The 18,407-nt window shown below is 34.4% G+C and overlaps 2 protein-coding genes across 2 annotated transcripts; one reads left to right on the top strand and one right to left on the bottom strand.

Moving 5' to 3' along the window:
- Positions 1 to 4,678: 4,678 nt before the first annotated feature.
- Positions 4,679 to 10,925, bottom strand: LOC107046878. Its single transcript, XM_015269596.1, has 5 exons — positions 10,835 to 10,925; positions 10,711 to 10,771; positions 6,668 to 6,759; positions 5,125 to 5,230; positions 4,679 to 5,047 (listed from the first exon to the last, which is right to left on the bottom strand). Exons 1-5 carry the CDS (start codon positions 10,880 to 10,882, stop codon positions 4,962 to 4,964), a joined length of 393 nt encoding a protein of 130 aa, XP_015125082.1. The 5' UTR covers positions 10,883 to 10,925; the 3' UTR covers positions 4,679 to 4,961.
- Positions 10,926 to 14,852: 3,927 nt separating this feature from the next.
- On the top strand, positions 14,853 to 18,204 carry LOC107046877 (general odorant-binding protein 69a). Its single transcript, XM_015269595.1, has 5 exons — positions 14,853 to 14,953; positions 16,748 to 16,915; positions 16,996 to 17,104; positions 17,236 to 17,294; positions 18,026 to 18,204. The coding sequence occupies exons 1-5, from the start codon at positions 14,903 to 14,905 to the stop codon at positions 18,044 to 18,046; spliced, it is 408 nt and encodes a 135-aa protein (XP_015125081.1). The 5' UTR covers positions 14,853 to 14,902; the 3' UTR covers positions 18,047 to 18,204.
- The last annotated feature ends 203 nt before the right edge of the window (positions 18,205 to 18,407 follow it).

Genomic DNA, 18,407 nt, shown 5'->3' with positions numbered 1-18,407 from the left:
AGGGGGGAGGGTGGTTTTCAATTTTGTTTTAATTTGTCGAAATTGAAATTTTTGAAATTTTTACAATTTGAATAAATTGAAAAACAAAGAAAACTCCCCACTTGGTCAGTAAAAATGAGCAATCTTCCTTAGTTTCTTAGATATTTTAGAAAAACTCATCGACTCAATTTTTTTGGTTGTAAATTCTCAATACACATCCCCTCTTAGTTTCGAAGACATTTTTCAAATACCCCAACGATAACCCATCCTTTCATAAATTTTTCACAGACTTTTCATCCTTATAGAACCGCCCTCTTTACAAGCCCTCCTCCCGGATATCACTATATCCCTTTTTAAAATTTTTGTGAAATTCCCTCTCAAAAATTAAAACAATTTTTTAGATTTTAGAAAATATTCTCTTCTAAAATTAATTATATTTTGGTTTAAAATTAATCTCAATTCTGATCATTAATTTTACACGATTTTTTTCTAAAACTTGGAAAAAAGTTTCTAGATTTTAGAAACCTGAAGGTTAGAAACCACGGTTTCTAAAATTTAGGAACTTTTTTCCAAAGCTAATCCACTTTTTTCTGTGTATGAATCACACCGAAAATTCGGTCTGAATCAAACCAACTAATCGAAAAATCGGTCTGAATCAAACCGAAAAATCGGTCTATTACCTGAAACAGCCAGAATTTCGACGTGAATCACTCAATTTTTCGGTTTGATTCAGACCGATTTTTCGGTTTGATTCAAACCGATGTCGGCATCACCCGTTTCTACTTGAAATAAACCGATTATCGACTTATATCAGACCCGGAGTCCGGATTGGCGTAGTCCGAGTCAGTCGGTCTGAATCAAACCGAAAATCGATCAGAATCAAACCGACGTCGACTTGAATCAGTACTTTTTTTTTGGGTGTGATTAGTCAAAATCAGATCGAGTAATTTTTCTGGAACAAATCTTAACGAGTTTGTTTGCATGCAGGGAACCTTGAGGGAAATACCTGATTAATTTTGGTCATTCACATCGAGAATAATCCCGCTCCCCCTATATACGCTATATAAATCCCCTTTTTTAATGTAAAAATATTTGGAAAATAATTTTCCATCCAAATTTCGGCCAAGAGAATGGCATTATGAGACCAAATTCGTTTGTCAGTTCTAACGAGGGTTTCACTTCACCAGGAAATATTTTGTTTTTCATAAATACATATCAACATGAAAAATTACCAGTGGAATTATCCAAAATTATCAGTTGAATACCGTGTTGGCTATATAAAATAACAGTCGACTAGTGCAATTCTATTGGATGAAATTTGAACGGGAAAAATTTTCGATATAATTCTCTTCTGATTGGACCACGGAATGTCGAATACCGTAATTCTATTGGTCGGAAGGGAGATGAAGGAAATAATCACAGAAATCCCTAGAAATTTTATAGAAAATCCCCAGAAAAAATTTACCCTAAGAGCACTACAATTTTTTATAGCCGGTGGATTGGAATTTTTTGCCGTACCTGCACTAGACTTTTGACGTGGACACGTCTGGTTTCAATACGAGGGGTAATTTCGGAAAACCGTTATGTTCAACGCTATCTATTGGATCACAGGTAAACTATAGTTCACAGATGATAAATTACAGACTAAGAATTCTAGAAGATTATTGAAGTTACCAATATGTTGAGGGCCAGTACTACACAGGTCACGGTTATAGTTAACTGGGAATTAGGGAAAGGGACAGTAGGTAGACCAACCCGAGTGAGAGAAAACTCAACCCACGGTTAACCGGAGTTTTTCTAAAGAATTTCTCTCCGTGCAGCAGAGCGGATCACATAATGCTAATCAAAGGAACTTATTGATATTTTATTCCATAAATTTTTATAAATGCGTTACAGTAACTAAGACGAGTTGTACAATATCTCCGAATCTAACGGAGATAGTTTAATTTTCGTCATAACCTTTTTCATAGAGCGAATTAAGTGCCCTATATTACATAATAAATCATAATAAATGACATCTAAATATTAACAGTAAAAAATGAAATTATTGTGGTATTCAAAAATCAATTCAAAGCGAATGGTAAGCCATAAATATGGAGTCTCACGAGCACTCAGCATTACTCAGGGTTCACAAGGGGAGACGTAGCTGGTATGTTCTGAATCTGACCTTTGTGACCCTTAATCTTGTGATCCTAAATCTTGTGACTCATAATCTGACCCATTTACCCAGATGACCCATATGGTAACTTTCATCACCAGAAGTGGATTTGGATTTTTAAAATACAGAGAGATACGGCATTGTTATCTAACAATGTTGAGGGATTATCGGAAATCTAGAGAATTCCCCGAGTGGAAATTCCGGTCAGGTCTTGATCAAGTTTGGATCAGGTTAGGCCTGACCACTGATCAGGTATTGATCAAGTTGACGGATCCGATCCTGATCAGACATGTTACGCCTCCGACCAATCCGGATTTGATGAGGACGAATGGATCTGAACTTGATCAAGTCAACTGTATGAAAACCGGATGACTTGTCTGTCAGTATCAATAACAATTATTAATGATAATTAATTCAAAACAAAAAGTAATTCAATTCTTCAACCGTAGGCTGCCTCTCTTAATGAATCCCTACTGTTATTACCTCTGAAAAAGCTTATTATTTTTTTACCGATGCTGGGGATCGAACCAGGGACCCTATGATTGCTAATCCTCTGCCCTAACCACTAGGCTATCGCGCTATTACTATTGAGTAAACTGTACATTGCTTATATGGTTTGTATCGGGGTATTCATTGAATTTACGATTATTCCTCATCCCGCGGATGTGCATGTGTATTCTCAGAGATAAAATATATTCAATTAAATTTTTATTTATTTCATTAATGAATAATAATAATGATAATAATAATAACATTAATAAATAAATAGACATTTAGTGATTGTTTTTCTCAAGATCATTTGCGTGTAAGTTTGATACTCCTCTAATACGTATTTACGACACCATCATCCTTCCCTTCTGGACATTTGAGAAGGGCTGGCTGTTAATTAAATTGATTAATTTAATTAAATTCAATAAATTAAATTAATTTAATTTATTGAATTTAATTAAATTAATCAATTTAATTAACAGCCAGCCCTTCTCAAATGTCCAGAAGGGAAGGATGACTGTCTCTTATACACATCTAGATGTGTATAAGAGACAGTCATCCTTCCCTTCTGGACATTTGAGAAGGGCTGGCTGTTAATTAAATTGATTAATTTAATTAAATTCAATAAATTAAATTAATTTAATTTAATTTATTTTAATTATAGTATCATGATCCTTTTTAAAGATTGAAAATAATTATTGATAATGCTTGATAAAAGTTAATTTGAATAGCATAATAATAGTTGATTAAATTATCTGAAAAACTTAAACTCAATTAAAATTAATGTCAGGTGGAGCGGATCTGAATCTGATCATTTTCTCTTCAATTGACCCCTTTCAAATGCCGATCAAGAACATCAAATCCGAATTTGATCAAATTGGGGTCAGGCAGCCGACATCAGGGTGAGTTCGTGCCTACCTGATCATAACTTGATCTGAACCCGCCTGTAGTTTTTCGCATCCGATCTGCTGGATCAGAACTTGGTCAGGTTCTGATCAGGCATGATCTGATCATGTCTACCTGATCAGAACTTGATCTTGTAGGAATTCAAAAGTAAATTGAATTTCTCGCAACTAAAATTGCAGGAATCTACTTTGACGAGAATAAAATGAATCCAAAATTCACGATTGAGTAGTCAATCACACAAATAATTTTTATTTGTGACCGAAGGTCGAGGGACGACGCTTTGAGAGCCTGTTCGCTCTCTCGCCTCGGGACCGTCGTGCTGTACACACGTTCGGATAGTCTGTCGTATTTTGATTTTGTTTATTGGGTACCCACATTTCCCTGAGCCTGAGCAACTCGCATTTTATTTATTTACCAAGATAAGTACTTGTGCACACTATTTAATATTTTTCTCGTCTCACAAAATGATCGATCTTAGGGATTATTAGCTAAAATTATGACANGTTATGTGACGAATTTTTCATGAAGAAAATTTAATGTGAATTATTGATCTAACAGTTCACTTGGTTAAATTTAATTAAACAAAGGTTTTGCAATGAATTTTATTGTGTTTAAAAATTTATTTCTAACATTGAGTCTATCATTAATATTTTATTTTGTGGTATCAATTCTAAACAAAATTGAATTTAGTTTCAACGTGATTTTCAAAATCTACATTTAAGTGAGTATATGTTTATCGTCGAATTTGTGCTATGGTTGAATTCTTCGATCTTCTTCGATTTTTGATTGTATTTATTCTGATTCTTGGTCTAGATAATTATCTATCCAGTGTTCGAGTGAATGATTTATTTCTTTTCCGATTGGTCTTGGTTATTTTGGTAGTCGTTATCTTGATGAATTTCCTAACGATCTTACGTTCAGTATTTTTATGAAGGATCTTGATATATTTGAAATATTAAAAAAATGTAATGAGAAAAGTCCGAAAGAAAAAATCATTATAATCTGAACCCGCCTGTAGTTTTTCGGATCCGATCTGCTGGATCAAAACTTGGTCAGGTTCTCATCAGGCACCATCTGATCATGTCTACCTGATCAGAACTTGATCTGAACCCGCCTGTAGTTTTTCGGATCCGATCTGCTGGATCAGAACTTGGTCAGGTTCTCATCAGGAATCACCGGATCAGTCGAGCCTTACAAAAACCTGATCAAGTTATGATCGTACTTCAGGTTTGGCCTGAAGCAATTTCCACTCGGGTCAAGACGTTGGACTTTATCATATGCATTTACTGAAATATTACATCGGATCTACTGTATCAATCGAATATTGCATAAAGTTAATCGAATGAGGTCATTGATAATTCATTCGATAAAGGAATTATAATCACTGAGATGAGTAATAGAAGCATTCATTAATATGATAAGCTCCACGTTATGCAGTAGTAGCAACTTCGGTCAATTTTAGATCGCCCCAGCATTTCTGTAGAAGATATGAGGTAGTGCAAGTAGCATCGAATACTGAAAACGTATGAGAAAATGATAGATTTGAATTCCATTCCCAAAGAGAATGAAAAAAATAAACAGTTGATTTATACTTAGTGGACACTTTGTCATAACTTCATCCACATTGGCAGAAGGATAAGTTTTGCTGATGAATTCGCTAATAGCCTCGGGTATCCAACTACCGTCAGGCTCGTCAACCTATCGAAACAAGTGGATAATTGCATTTTTTGTAAATGAGTATAGTTATCGTTGCTAAGAAATTAGCAATTTGCTTTCAAATGGACTCTTTTTTCTTCCAAATGGATTCTCTTTTGGCTTCTGAATGGAAGCTTTGTAATCTGTCAAATTTAAGTTTCCAATTTTTGATATTAGTATACACTGTTAAAAATTTTCGTCTGCATTTTCCGTACCAAATTCCGGAAATTTTTAACGTGTTTAAGTTCCACTGAAATTTTAGGAAATTTTGTCATTAAAAAATCGAATATTTCATTGGTTTTTTGTTCAAATGATCTGAAAATCCATAAAATACTTGATTTTTCAGTTGAATTATTCTGTAAAAATTCCGGAAAATTCCGAGAAAAATTGAAAATTCATATCATTTTGTTTCCGAATATTTGTGTTTCACTGAAAATTCAATGAAGTTATGAAATTTCTATCTCACTCCCATTGAAAACCCATGAATTTCCGTGAATTCTACTTAAAACTTGAAATTTCATAACCATTTTTGCCCTAAATCCGATTCAATGTCACTCTCATGAGATTTACTTTTATATCTGTCATTACATTTCAAAAAATTTCTAACGGTGTAGCTGGTGCCTGTATCGCCCAGTGGGTAATACCGCCCACCCGTAATTCTTAGGATTGGCTGAGAATTTTTTTTTTTTATGATGCAAATATTTGATAACAGCAAGTAATTCCAACAGAAATGTTCCATTTTCTCCGGTGGAAATACCGCTAAAAAAATCCAAATCATTTTCTACCGAATTCGTACAATATTTTGACCACAGAATTTACGATTCTTCAAATTTTTAGTTGCTCTATAATTGAATAGAATGCAAAATATACAGGGTGACGTCAGCACCTTGTTTACAAATTGTGAGGAAATATAGAATGGAAAATCAGTAATTCAATGGCATAAAAATTATGAAATTATGATAATACATTTCTGAACAGTGAGCGTTAGAAATTTTCAATGATTTACCCAATAACTTCATCTGAGTCTCTCCTCATGCCGTCATGATTGAAAATGCCGATGGTACGACAATTACGGCGATATTTACTGCGATAGTTGGAGCACCATTATGTGCGATAGCTGAGCAATGTTCATTGCACTCATGAATCGATAATTTTTTCAACATGAAGAGCGATATTAACAATCATATCAAGTCCCATTGACAACCGCGTCAGCGTTTCCGGTCATGGCGGTAGTCAATCGCAATGTAATATTGAATATTGACTGATATATTGAAAAATTCTAGAGTTCACCATTTAAAAATCGATTATCGGAATGTACTAATTTTTGTACCATTGAATTCCCGATTTTCTATTCTATATCTGCCTGAAATTTGTAAACAACGTGCTGACCTACACCTGCATTCATCTCTTTTTGAAACTGATTCATCATTCGATATGTACCAGTTTCCATTTCCGCATCATACAGACACTGAAACAACGAAGTTTGCTGTCGTCCTCCCATTCGTTCCGCTGGTAAGCCTTCTCAACCGCATCTGGAATATTGGAATTGGAAGTATTAGAAATATGAGAATTGCAGTCCACGATATTTTCTGACGTCCGCATGGAAAAAGAACCGCACGTTATGTTGCACATTTATGCAAATTGGAAATTTAAATCCAAATTTGACAAATGTCAGGATTTTGAAAACTATACACACAGAAAAACCTAAACGTAAATTAAGTTTTGATAAAAGTAATTACACGCTATTAATTGAGCGTTTTTATACGCTATTATTAAGCGTAAATTACGTTTTGATAAACGTAATTTACGCTTAACGTCAATATGATGTCTGGTGGCGTTTTTTCCGTCAGGAAAATCAGAATTCAAATATGAATATTCAGTGTTAAATTGCATTGAATTTCCAGAGAAATCAGAAATTTCATGTTTTTTTCCCTCCTAAATCGCATTCAGAGTCAGTATCCTGAAAATTCAAGAATATATTTCTTATTCATTTTTAAGAAAAAATGGAACGGAAATTTATAGTTCTTTTTTATTCTTCCTCAATATTCTGAATTTTCAATGACAAGATTTTCTGAAAAGAAAATTTCGAGGGAATTCAGGGATTCTTAGAAAATTTTAGAGAATGCAAGGAGCTTTTAGAAATTTCGAGAAAATTCAAGAAGTTTTTAGAAAATTCAAGGAAATGCAAGAAGATTCTAGAAATTTCGAAAAAAATCCGGGTGTTTCTGGAAATTTTAAGTGAATTCAGGGAGTTTCTAGAAACTCTGAAGAAATTCCCGGAATATCTAAAAAATTTAATAAAATTCTTAGGTGTTCTGAAATTACTAAAGTTTTAAAAAACATTCAGAAAAATTTTTTTTACGGGGAGACCGCGGTGAAATTTGAAAGTCTCGGCTCGCCCTTAAGAGCGATTGGACGACTTTTGATATATGAAGGGATATATAAAAAAATGAGAAAAATTTCGGACCCGAACCGTTTTGCCTCGTATATCCACCAAAAACGTCATTTTTCACGTTTTTAGCTTAAAAATGCTCCTTAGACCACAGTTTTCATCCGATTACAACTTTTTTTTTTTTAATGTTCGTTATACTCCAACGAACAAACCCAAGTATCCGTTTTACTTTATATTTATTAGATCATGAGAAAATATTTTTTTTTAGTTTTTCTTTTTTTTTTCTTTTTAGTAAATGCTAAAATTCGTTGTTTTCCCCCATTTTTTTGTTATAATATTTCGATTACGTATGATTACAACGTGGAATAACGAAAAACAAGTAATTTTAGCATTTGCTAAAAAAGAGGAAAAAAATAGAAACTAAAAAAATCATTTTCTCATTATCTGATAAATATAAAGCAAAACGGATACTTGGGTTTGTTCGTTGGAGTATAGCAAACATTTCAAAAAAAAAAGTTGAAATCGGATGAAAACTGTGGTCCAAGGAGCATTTCTGAGCTAAAAACGTGAAAAACGACGTTTTTGATGGATATACGGGGCAAAACGGTTCGGGTCCTAAATTTTTCTCACTTTTTTATATATCCCTTCATATATCAAAAGTCGTCCAATCGCTCTTAAGGCCGAACCGAGACTTTCAAATTTCATCGCGATCTCTCCTTAAAGAAAAAAAAATTATGAATCCGTCTCAGAATCAAGAGTGTTTGTATGTGACTATTTCATTGTAAACAAAACACGTTGAATGTTTATTGTTCGGAGAAGGCAAGGGAAGACCATGCTGCATGTATCCATGCAAACTTAAGGCTGTATCAAAGATACAGCCATCTGAGGGGTTTTTCTATAGAGGATCATTTGATGATGCGCCGTAATATTTTTTCCGTCCCGGCGGGCGCAAAGTTACATTTCCCTCCCCTCTGACTTTGCGCCTACGCCGAGACGGAAAATCGCGTTCTAACCACGGGAAGTAAAATAAAGGACCGCGTGCTTACCAACCGCGCCTTCGGCTTGGCTGGTAATTGCACTGGCGGCTGAGGGTCCTTTATTTTCCCTCCCTAGGTTAGAAATATACTAATCATTGATTAAATTCATGCTATTCACTGAGAGAAATAACTACTTTTGAACGAGAGAATCTCAACCTGTTGAAAGATGTTTTCCTCTGTGTGAGAAAAAAATTATTCATCAGGAGATTTCATGATTTTTTGAATCGACAAGAGAATATTTTCTTGTGTCAAGTAAATCTCCCTTGTCGAACGTAGTTTTTTCTTTCAGTGTTCTCGCCAAATAAGATTGCAATCAGCATTACCGCATGAGCTCGATTGAAAATTGACAAGTATTTTTGATTAACTCCTCCTGATTCCATCACTTTTAATCACGTATGAAAGAATTCAATAGAAAATCCTAACGAATTCATTAGAAAATTCTATCGGGTTTCTATTGCATTTTCTATAAGGTTTTTGCCGTTTCTATTGACATGGTCCATAAAAAATATTCTATAGAAAAAGCCAATAGAAATTGATTTCCTATAGAATTTCATGAGTTCAAATTTTCTAAATTTTTTTTATTTGATTTTCTTGAAGGGATGAAAATAAAAATAGAAGGAAAAAAAATTAGAAAATTTGAGCCGAGAATATTTTATAGAAAATATCTAAATAGAATAAGTTTTATATAAAAATGAAATTCTATTAACTTTTTCTATATAATATTTTCTATTAAACATGTCAATACAAACGGCAAAAAAATTATAGAAAATTCAATAGGAATCCAATAGCATTTTCTAGCGAATTCGCTAGGATTTTCTATTAAATTTTTTCGTGCGTGATAGGGGAGGCTGAGGCAAAGTAGTATCGTACCTCAGTTATCCACAACGCGATGGAAAAAGTAGAAAAAACAATGCAAAAAACACAGCTGTTCCATTTTGCCTCCCTCCCCCTTAGAATTATTGAATTGGAATTGACATTTTTTCCTCACTTTCTCTATCGAATTTTAAATTTTCAATGCCAAATTCCTCGAATTTTCAGTGATTACCAGCTATCTTTTTCCGTGGGACTCTTATGGGCGATATACGTATAATTAGTGCCAAGTATCCGCATAGTTCATCGGCGGATTATCCGCATATTTGATGCGTATTTCATGCATAACTATGCGGATTCCGCCCATAGTATTGATTCGCGGAGCTTATGTGCAAAACCCGCATAACTGTGCGGATTATCTGCATAGTGTTTTCTGTGTGTGGTTCATTTTTCAGTTAAATTATTCCGTAAAATTCATAAAAATCAGGGAAAATCAGGGAAAAATAGGAAATTCATGTCATTTTGTTTCTGAATATTCATGTTCCATTGTAAACTCAATCAAGTCGTGAAATTTCCATCTCACTAAAACTTGAAATTTCGTAACCATTTTTTCCTTAAATCCGATTCAATGTCACTCATGAGAATTACTATGATATTTTCCATGAAATTTCAAAAAATTTCTAACAGTATTAGTTCTCTACAAGATCTGAGTTCTGAGTTGTTGAATGATATTTACTCTTTGCAACACAACAAATTGGAAAATCAACTGTCAACGATTACACTGCTTCTATTCGACAGCAAAGAGNTGGTTCATTTTTCAGTTAAATTATTCCGTAAAATTCATAAAAATCAGGGAAAATCAGGGAAAAATAGGAAATTCATGTCATTTTGTTTCTGAATATTCATGTTCCATTGTAAACTCAATCAAGTCGTGAAATTTCCATCTCACTAAAACTTGAAATTTCGTAACCATTTTTTCCTTAAATCCGATTCAATGTCACTCATGAGAATTACTATGATATTTTCCATGAAATTTCAAAAAATTTCTAACAGTATTAGTTCTCTACAAGATCTGAGTTCTGAGTTGTTGAATGATATTTACTCTTTGCAACACAACAAATTGGAAAATCAACTGTCAACGATTACACTGCTTCTATTCGACAGCAAAGAGACAAGTATCTTGGAACTAGAATCGAAACCCTGTCCATGACTACAATGGCATTTATCTATTTCCATCATCTTACCAGGGCTAGCACCCTCCTCGGCAATGCAGGCATCCTTTAATTCTTTCTCGAGAGTGACACCCTTTAACGGAAAGCTCGATGATTTAGGATCAATCGTAAAATATACAGAATTTTTCATACTTACAAGTACTACAGCAATACAGACAGTCAATATAATAAAAACGGTGTTCATTTTTCAATTTTGTTTGTGGAAGAGGTACGGGAAAATCGATTGAAACGCTGGAGGATTACTAATTCTTAATGCAATCCTCCAGCTATTTATACGGCTGAAAGAAGCTATTTTATTAATCCGCCTAGGAACAGACAACTGAGAAAATAGTTGCAAATGGTAAGAAGAAACTTATACAAAATAAACAATCTTGATACTTTTTTCCTTGCAATAATAGGTTGCATCTGCATAGGATGATACTTATAATTAAGTACATATGATAGCATCGCGAAGAACGACGGGTTATACACAAGAGCGCCTGAGGAAATATTTAGAAATTATTGGATTTTCCAGCAAATTCAAAGAGAAACAATAATGGACGTTATAATATGTGTTTATTGGAATATTACATCAGAGATTATGATATGGTTGATGAAATATTACAGAATTTTGAAGAGAACTGGTTCATCGTTGAGCTGAATTTTGATTTACACTTTGGCTGTTTCAATTTACATTATAGCTGTTTAACCTTGGCCGCTCCAAGATCTCTCCATCACTTCGCTACTAAATATATATGTATCATCGCAACTATCATATGGAACTGGAAGAGACATTAATGGAAATGAATGAATGAATGTCAACTCTGATATTGGAAAATCAGGATCAACTTTTATATTGAAAATTTTTAAATTGAATAAATAATAAAATCGAAAATTTTATGTCACACATAAAGGGTAGCCCATTACATAACGTCTCCATGGACCTCTATACATTCCTGCTACCATGCATTATGCTGAAGTGCAGACACTTTAATTTGAATCCTTGATGAGTTTTGCAAGATTAGGTATCAATTGGCCACGGAAAGATCAATTAAGCGATTGCCGACGCCACGTAAGAACGAACAAATTTTTTTTCAATTCATCTCATGATGACTACACGAGACAAATATAGAATTATTTTTTACTCTTCAAATGTTCAGTTGTTTTCTACTTTTTTTCCTGCATCATGTGAAATGTGACAAAAAATGGAAGATATTTGATATTATAACGATGGGAGAGCAAATCAAGATAACGTTCGGAAGTTAATCCACCCGGACAAGGTAATTTTAAGAACAAATGAAAAACTTCAGTTGACGAAATTTAAATATGATGGAGTCTGTTAGAAAAAATGCTATTGATCATAGTAAAAATTGCGAGAAAATTGTAGCATTAAATTACCTAAATTTTAATTTAACACGATTGAAATTGAGGATATATACACATGATTTTTTACGTCATCGGTTAAAAAAATATCCCCCCGCCCCCTCTCCTTCAAAATAAGTATTCGTGGGAGAGCACAGAGACGAGGGGAATTTTTACATCACCAAAGTGAAAAAGCATTTGTAATTTTTTTTAATCATCTATGAAAATTATTTTCAATAATTTTGCCTCACGTATATTCATTCTGAAAAGAAGCGGCGGGAAGGAATGATTGAATTTTTGAGAATTTTTGATTCGGCCACGCGATCCATTGCCCAGTCGACGAAGGGAGGGGATTCCAAGAATTGAATATAATCGACGCTCCCGTCATCCGCTGAAGTTTGTGCTAATTGCCATAGTTATTTTGGCTATTTCGTAACGTAACATGTCGGAGATACGAGACTATAAACCAAAGTTTTGAATCGGAGAAAAAAATTCAATTTAACATAGTAAAAATTCATATAATTTGAGTGATTTCTCGTCATTTAAGAATACAAATTCGAGAAAATATTAACCATTTTCAGCATTTAAAAAAATTATTTTCTCGTCCGTGTATTTTATGTATGAATCGAATAGAATTTATTTCATTGGTGCTACAATTATTGTTTTATACCTATTGAGGAAGGGTCGGGCAAAAGGAGACGTATTGAGATCTTTTCCAATTGAAAATATCTTCATTTATAAGTGAAGTTATTGACAATTAGAGAAGATCACGAAACGTCCCTTTTTGCTCGATGCTGCCCTATTTTATGTTTTGTTCGTTAAAAATTACTGTGTTAAATTGTAAAAACGAAATTTCACATCTCAAAAATTCGGTTAAAATAAATGAAATTAGTACGTTCTTCCAGTATGGGTCCTCGATTACTATGTTTACATCGTAATTTTTATTCTCTCCATGTCCTCTAGCGCTTTGAAGCAGCTAATCCTTTCTAATTCAGTGAAGAATGGAACTAATAACCGAGCGCCTTTGAAGTATGGTACAGACTATCTTTCGAAGACCATTTTCCTTTGCGTTGACGGCCCCAAGTCCAGGTCCAAGGTTAGATCGAACGGTAATTTGCTTCGGTTGATTGAAAAAAATTGAACCATAAAATACACAGTAAAAAATCCGATGTGGACTTCCTGAGACACCGATTGGTGTTGAATTAACACCAGATTTTACATGCGATGTTCTATGGTGTGGTGTAATTTTAACACCGCAATTCCGCACCAAAAACGGTGTCGACTCATTGGGACACCGATCGGTGTCAATTTAACACCAATTTTTTGACAGTGTACAATCGATATGTTTTCCCGTAAACATACAGCCTTATAGAATTCGATTTTATTTGATCAATCATCACTATTACATAGAGAAAAAAATAAGAGAAAAATTACCGAGCAATTGAGGCAAGTAATTGTGGAGCGAGCTCGATTTCCAGTACTTTTTCACCCTATATCGAAGAAGCTGTAAAATTTACCATATACTTCATCAAAAATTATCCCACTGAACCTGAAAGATTGTTCAATATTGCGTATAATGTTTCAGTAATGGAGAATGATTTTTTACCGAACGCATTCAGTGCAATTTCACTTCCATTCGTCCCCATGACTTTCAAATGGGTGCAAGAATGAAAAACCTTACCGGTGTGGACAATTTTACTGTACAGGAGAGATTTCATTTTAGTATTTTTCGCTTCATATCCGCAAAATCCCACTTGCCACACATTGTGATGAAATAGTATATGGTGTTACTAGTTCGTAAAGTTCCACTTTTTCGCACGTACATGTAACATATCTTATTTTTTGTGATAGCTGTTGAGTTCACTGTTGGGAACAGTAGTGGGGGTAAAGTGGTTATTTTTGTTCACAAGTGCGTAAACCACTACGCCCTCGAAATTCACTTTACGCACGCTCGTGAACTTTATGCACTCCGTGTATGAAGGAAAACAACCGCTTTACACACACTGAACCGTTTCGAAAAGTGCACTTTTTAGGCAGGTATCACAAAATAGGGCTTGATACCTAGTGTTTGACACTCATGGGAAAAGTGTTCTTTAACCCTTGGGAGGATCAAAGACACTCCTCCGCTAAGCGGGAGGGAAATGTGCACTTTGCACCCGCCGTGGCGGGAATAGTATGCTTCCCACCAAGGGAGGGAAAATAAAGGAGTCGTACCCACGTGCAGAATTACCACCCGAGCCGAAGGCGTGGGTAAGGGTCCTTTATTTTACCTCGTGGTGAGAACGTGGTGAGAACGTTTTTTTTCGTCACACTTACCTTTCGTACAGTAAACTTTACAAAGACTCTCGCGATTTCCTAAGTAATTTTTATCTAATTTTTCTCTCCGTGTAGTAATTGCCCAAACCCCTTTCCAAAATGGGTATTAGGCTTGTATTTTCGTATGAAAACGAATTGCAAATGAGTCAACGAATTATTGCAATTGAGTAAACCAGTTTTATATCATTCACAATGAGTTTCTTCTTCAATATTATTGAAGGCCACTCTGGCACTAACTTCATCAACTACATTGTCATAAACCTCACCACTCATCCAATACGCCCGTATTCGTAATTTATTGTAAATAAACAATGTCTGGAGGAAGGAAGTAATTACCTACAAGAATACCTGTGATTCAGGAGGTAGGTCGATTGTGAGAATCATTGCCCAATTATACTTAAACCTAAAATTATACGTTCCCCTTCTCTTGATTGACTCATATCGCGAAAAACGGAAAAAACTGAAACAGAATTACTCTTGTTACGTATATAAACATCAGAATTTTGCAATTCTTTAGTTAGTAACTTTGCAACTTCAAAACGCAAACATGAACACCTCAGCTACCGTCTTGGTATTCTGCGCCCTTGCAGTCACTCTCGTGAGTAATTTTCACAACATATTATGTATGAGGAGAAATTCTAGGACCAGGAAAATTCTAAATTTGTTCCTGAATATTCATGTTCCATTGAAAATTCAATCAAATTGTGACATTTTCGTCTCACTGCCACTGAAAACTCATGAATTTCCTCGAATCCTACCTAAAATTTAAAATTTCATAACCATTTTCCCCCTAAATCAGATTCAATGTCACTTTCACGAGAATTACTACCACATTTTCCATGAAATTTGAAAAAATTCTCAACAGTATTTTTTATCTATGAACTTAAATGAATTAAAAGCAGTATAAAGCAATTAAGCCGCAACCGCCATTTAATCCTGCAGAGCAGTCTAGACGGAGTTTAATGTCCCTCTCAACATTTAGCACTTCCAAAAATCGCCACTCCTCAATTTTTCTAAAACTTGCTATTTTTCCAAGTTTCTGTCCTCAGAAGAATCCCTCCTTGTAGTCAGTACTAAACTTCCTCTCGAACGAGCAACACCTTATAACTCAGGAGTCTGCAGAGGTAACAGTACCCCTTGTATGTGGTGAATATTAGAATCGTCCTCGTGTCCAAAGTTACTAATTTTTAGAATTCGAAAAACTTCAATCACTGTATTATCATATTGTGCAGTAACTGAAGTTTTTTAATTTCCAAAAATTGATAACTATTGCCACGAGGACGATTCTAAAATTCAACCCATGCAAGGGGTACCTTTACCTCTTAAGGGGATACGTCGGTGAAATTTAAAATTCTTCACTTGGCCTCGGGACCCATTGAACAGTTTGTGATATATGACGGAATATGGGAATAACTACGGAAAATCTCGGACCGGATCGATTTTGCCCTGTATAACCACGAAAAACTTAATGTTTTCCTATTTTTACCTTTAAAATGCTCCTTGCATCGTAGCTTTCATACGATTTTAGCTTTTTTTTTAATGTTCGTTACACTTCAAAGAGTGAAGTTCAGCATCCGTTTTACTTTATTTGCAATCGATTATGACTGAATGAATTTTGAATTTCATAAATTTTACTCTACTCTAGAGACGCGTAAAATTTATGAAATTCAAAATTCATTTATTCATGATCTATTGCGCATTCTATAAAATTTCAATTTTCAAACAAATTTCAAACAATTGATAATTCAATTGAATGTGATGTTTAATTTTCGGAATGAGTGTGAGAATTCTAGATGTCATTGCAACATCAATAATTGTCAAACGTGGAAAATCCAATTTTCTTGAGTTTCCAAGCTGAATGAGCGATTTCATGAACAATTGAATCTTAAATCGAATTCAAATTCACAGCATTGAGAATTTAAATGCATCTATGGTTTAAATTTCAAAAAAACTCAAACAGGGTATGAGATCATGATTACAGACAAGAGAAGAAAATCTTACAAAAGAGCGACAAATTTTAATTGAATTTCACATGATGAATATCAATAAACAAATACTCCATGCCAAATGAGTCAACGGCTGATCTTCACCTTTTTGGAAATTGATCTTGATTTTTTCTACGATTGAATAGAAGTGGACATATTGAAAAAAAAATTAATTTTCTACGGATGAATAGAACTGGAGTTATTGAAAAAAAACGAAAAAACAAAAAAAAATCTTATCTCCGAAATACACTGTTGAAAAAATCTGAAAAAAATTGAAAAATATTTTTTTAATCTCCCAATCATAGAAAAAATCGAGATCAATTTTTAAGAGGGTAAGGGTTAGCCGTTAACTCATTTGACATGGAATACCTTATATTCTTCAGTTATCAATGGATTAATGTCGATAGGTTTTGGGACATCACCCGAAGCCGATGTTCGCGGCCGCAGCTGAAAAATGTATCGAGAAAACCGGTGTCGATCTAGATGCTTTGAAAACTCTGCACGAAACGGGCGGAGTTAATGCTGATGAGAAACTTAAATGTTTCGGTGCCTGCATCATGAAAGGTCTTGGAGTGGTCAGTTATTGAGATCTACTCCATTTACGTATTCAACAACTGGTTTGGAGAGAATATGAGTGATTTCTCATTTCTTCTAGATGGCGGAGGACGGCACTGTTGATGTAGAAGCCGCAAAAGAACTTGTTCCAAGTGACGTTCCAGATCGCGATAAGATTGTGGCAGTAATCGAAGCATGTCACCATGAGAGTACGCATTACATTCCCCTCACTATCAAATTATAAAACCCCTTGCCTCAATAATCAATTAGTCACAACTAATTCATATCTGAACATTCGACAAAGGAAAACTAATAATTGAAATTTGTTTGAAAATTTTAGAGGGAGCGAATGAATGCGAAACAGCTCACGCCATTGGCATGTGTATGCACAAGAACCATGTATGAAAATTGATGAATTAAAGAACATATTAAGGGGAGACTACTATGAGTTTTAAAAGTCGCGGGATAATGAATTTCTCATACATTGAAGATCGATTATATATAGCTAAAAAATTTATTGTTTATTGTTCGTTTACTCCGCAAACGCTTAAAATGTTAAAAAATAGTCCAGAGCCTCTTATTTTTGAGCTACAGTTTTTTTCTCAAAATTTTTGAAAAAATGGGTGCAGTAACAATTACCAGTTAATTTTGTTGGTCATCTCCATATTTATAAATCCTCAGTAAAGATCAAGGGCAAATTTGGAGAAATGAAAAAAAAACAACGTTAATTTGTTATAGATTCGACGTTTCACTAAATATTTTAGCTTGTTCAGGCGCTTGACATAATCAACGCCTTAGTCAACATAGTAAATAAACAATATCAATAAATCAGCTATTAAACAAAAACAGTCCACAATAACAAAACAACAGAAAAATTTTGAAAAAAAACTCTGTTGCTTCAAAATTGGAGGCCCTGGACTATTTTTAACATTTTAAGCGTATGTGGGGTAAATGAACCGTAATCAAGTAATTTTATTCCACAAATTATTCGTTTTTAGACATATATAGTCGATCTTCAATTCATGAGAAATCTCACTCCATTCTCCCGCGACTTATAAAACTCATAGTAGTCTCCCTTCAAATACTCTGATGAAAATTGATTGATGAGTTCTCGTTTTCCTTTTTTCCAGATGAATGACATGCAGAACTAAATGGAATGCACACGGTAACCTATAAGAGCCCATGGAATATTCTGAATATACAATGATAGAATACTTTTGTGGAAAACACTCCGTTCTGAAGTCAAATACTTTTCGGCATGTAAATAACGTAGAAAGTAGATCTAATAAAATTCTTCATCCATGAGCAATTACAGTTCCTATCTATCTCCTACAGTTCCTACAGTTCCTATCTTCAGTGATGCCAGATGGGAATTCCCACACGCTCCCCACTCCTCTCGGGTAATAGTGCGCAGCCTTTAGGGCGCAGTCGGCCCGGCGCGACGTTTGAATATTTGATTTGCGGCATGGCTCGTTATTTTATTAGCGTGTCATTTCGTGCAAGTCACAAGGG

This window comes from Diachasma alloeum, unplaced genomic scaffold (assembly GCF_001412515.2).
Source record: "Diachasma alloeum isolate Michigan unplaced genomic scaffold, Dall2.0 Dall_scaffold_02753, whole genome shotgun sequence".
Classification (NCBI taxonomy): Eukaryota; Metazoa; Arthropoda; class Insecta; order Hymenoptera; family Braconidae; genus Diachasma; species Diachasma alloeum.
Note: the sequence above shows the minus strand (reverse complement) of the source record. Positions and strands in the feature narration are given on the sequence as shown.

Coding starts and splice junctions, on each gene's coding strand:
- LOC107046878 (XM_015269596.1), bottom strand. CDS start 10,882: ATGAACACCGTTTTTATTATATTGACTGTCTGTATTGCTGTAGTACTT. Junction 5,231..6,667: donor TGATGCGGAAATGGAAACTG/GTACATATCGAA, acceptor TTGTTTCGATAG/GTTGACGAGCCTGACGGTAG. Junction 5,048..5,124: donor TATGACAAAGTGTCCACTAA/GTATAAATCAAC, acceptor ATACGTTTTCAG/TATTCGATGCTACTTGCACT.
- LOC107046877 (XM_015269595.1), top strand. CDS start 14,903: ATGAACACCTCAGCTACCGTCTTGGTATTCTGCGCCCTTGCAGTCACT. Junction 16,916..16,995: donor TCATGAAAGGTCTTGGAGTG/GTCAGTTATTGA, acceptor CATTTCTTCTAG/ATGGCGGAGGACGGCACTGT. Junction 17,105..17,235: donor CGAAGCATGTCACCATGAGA/GTACGCATTACA, acceptor TGAAAATTTTAG/AGGGAGCGAATGAATGCGAA.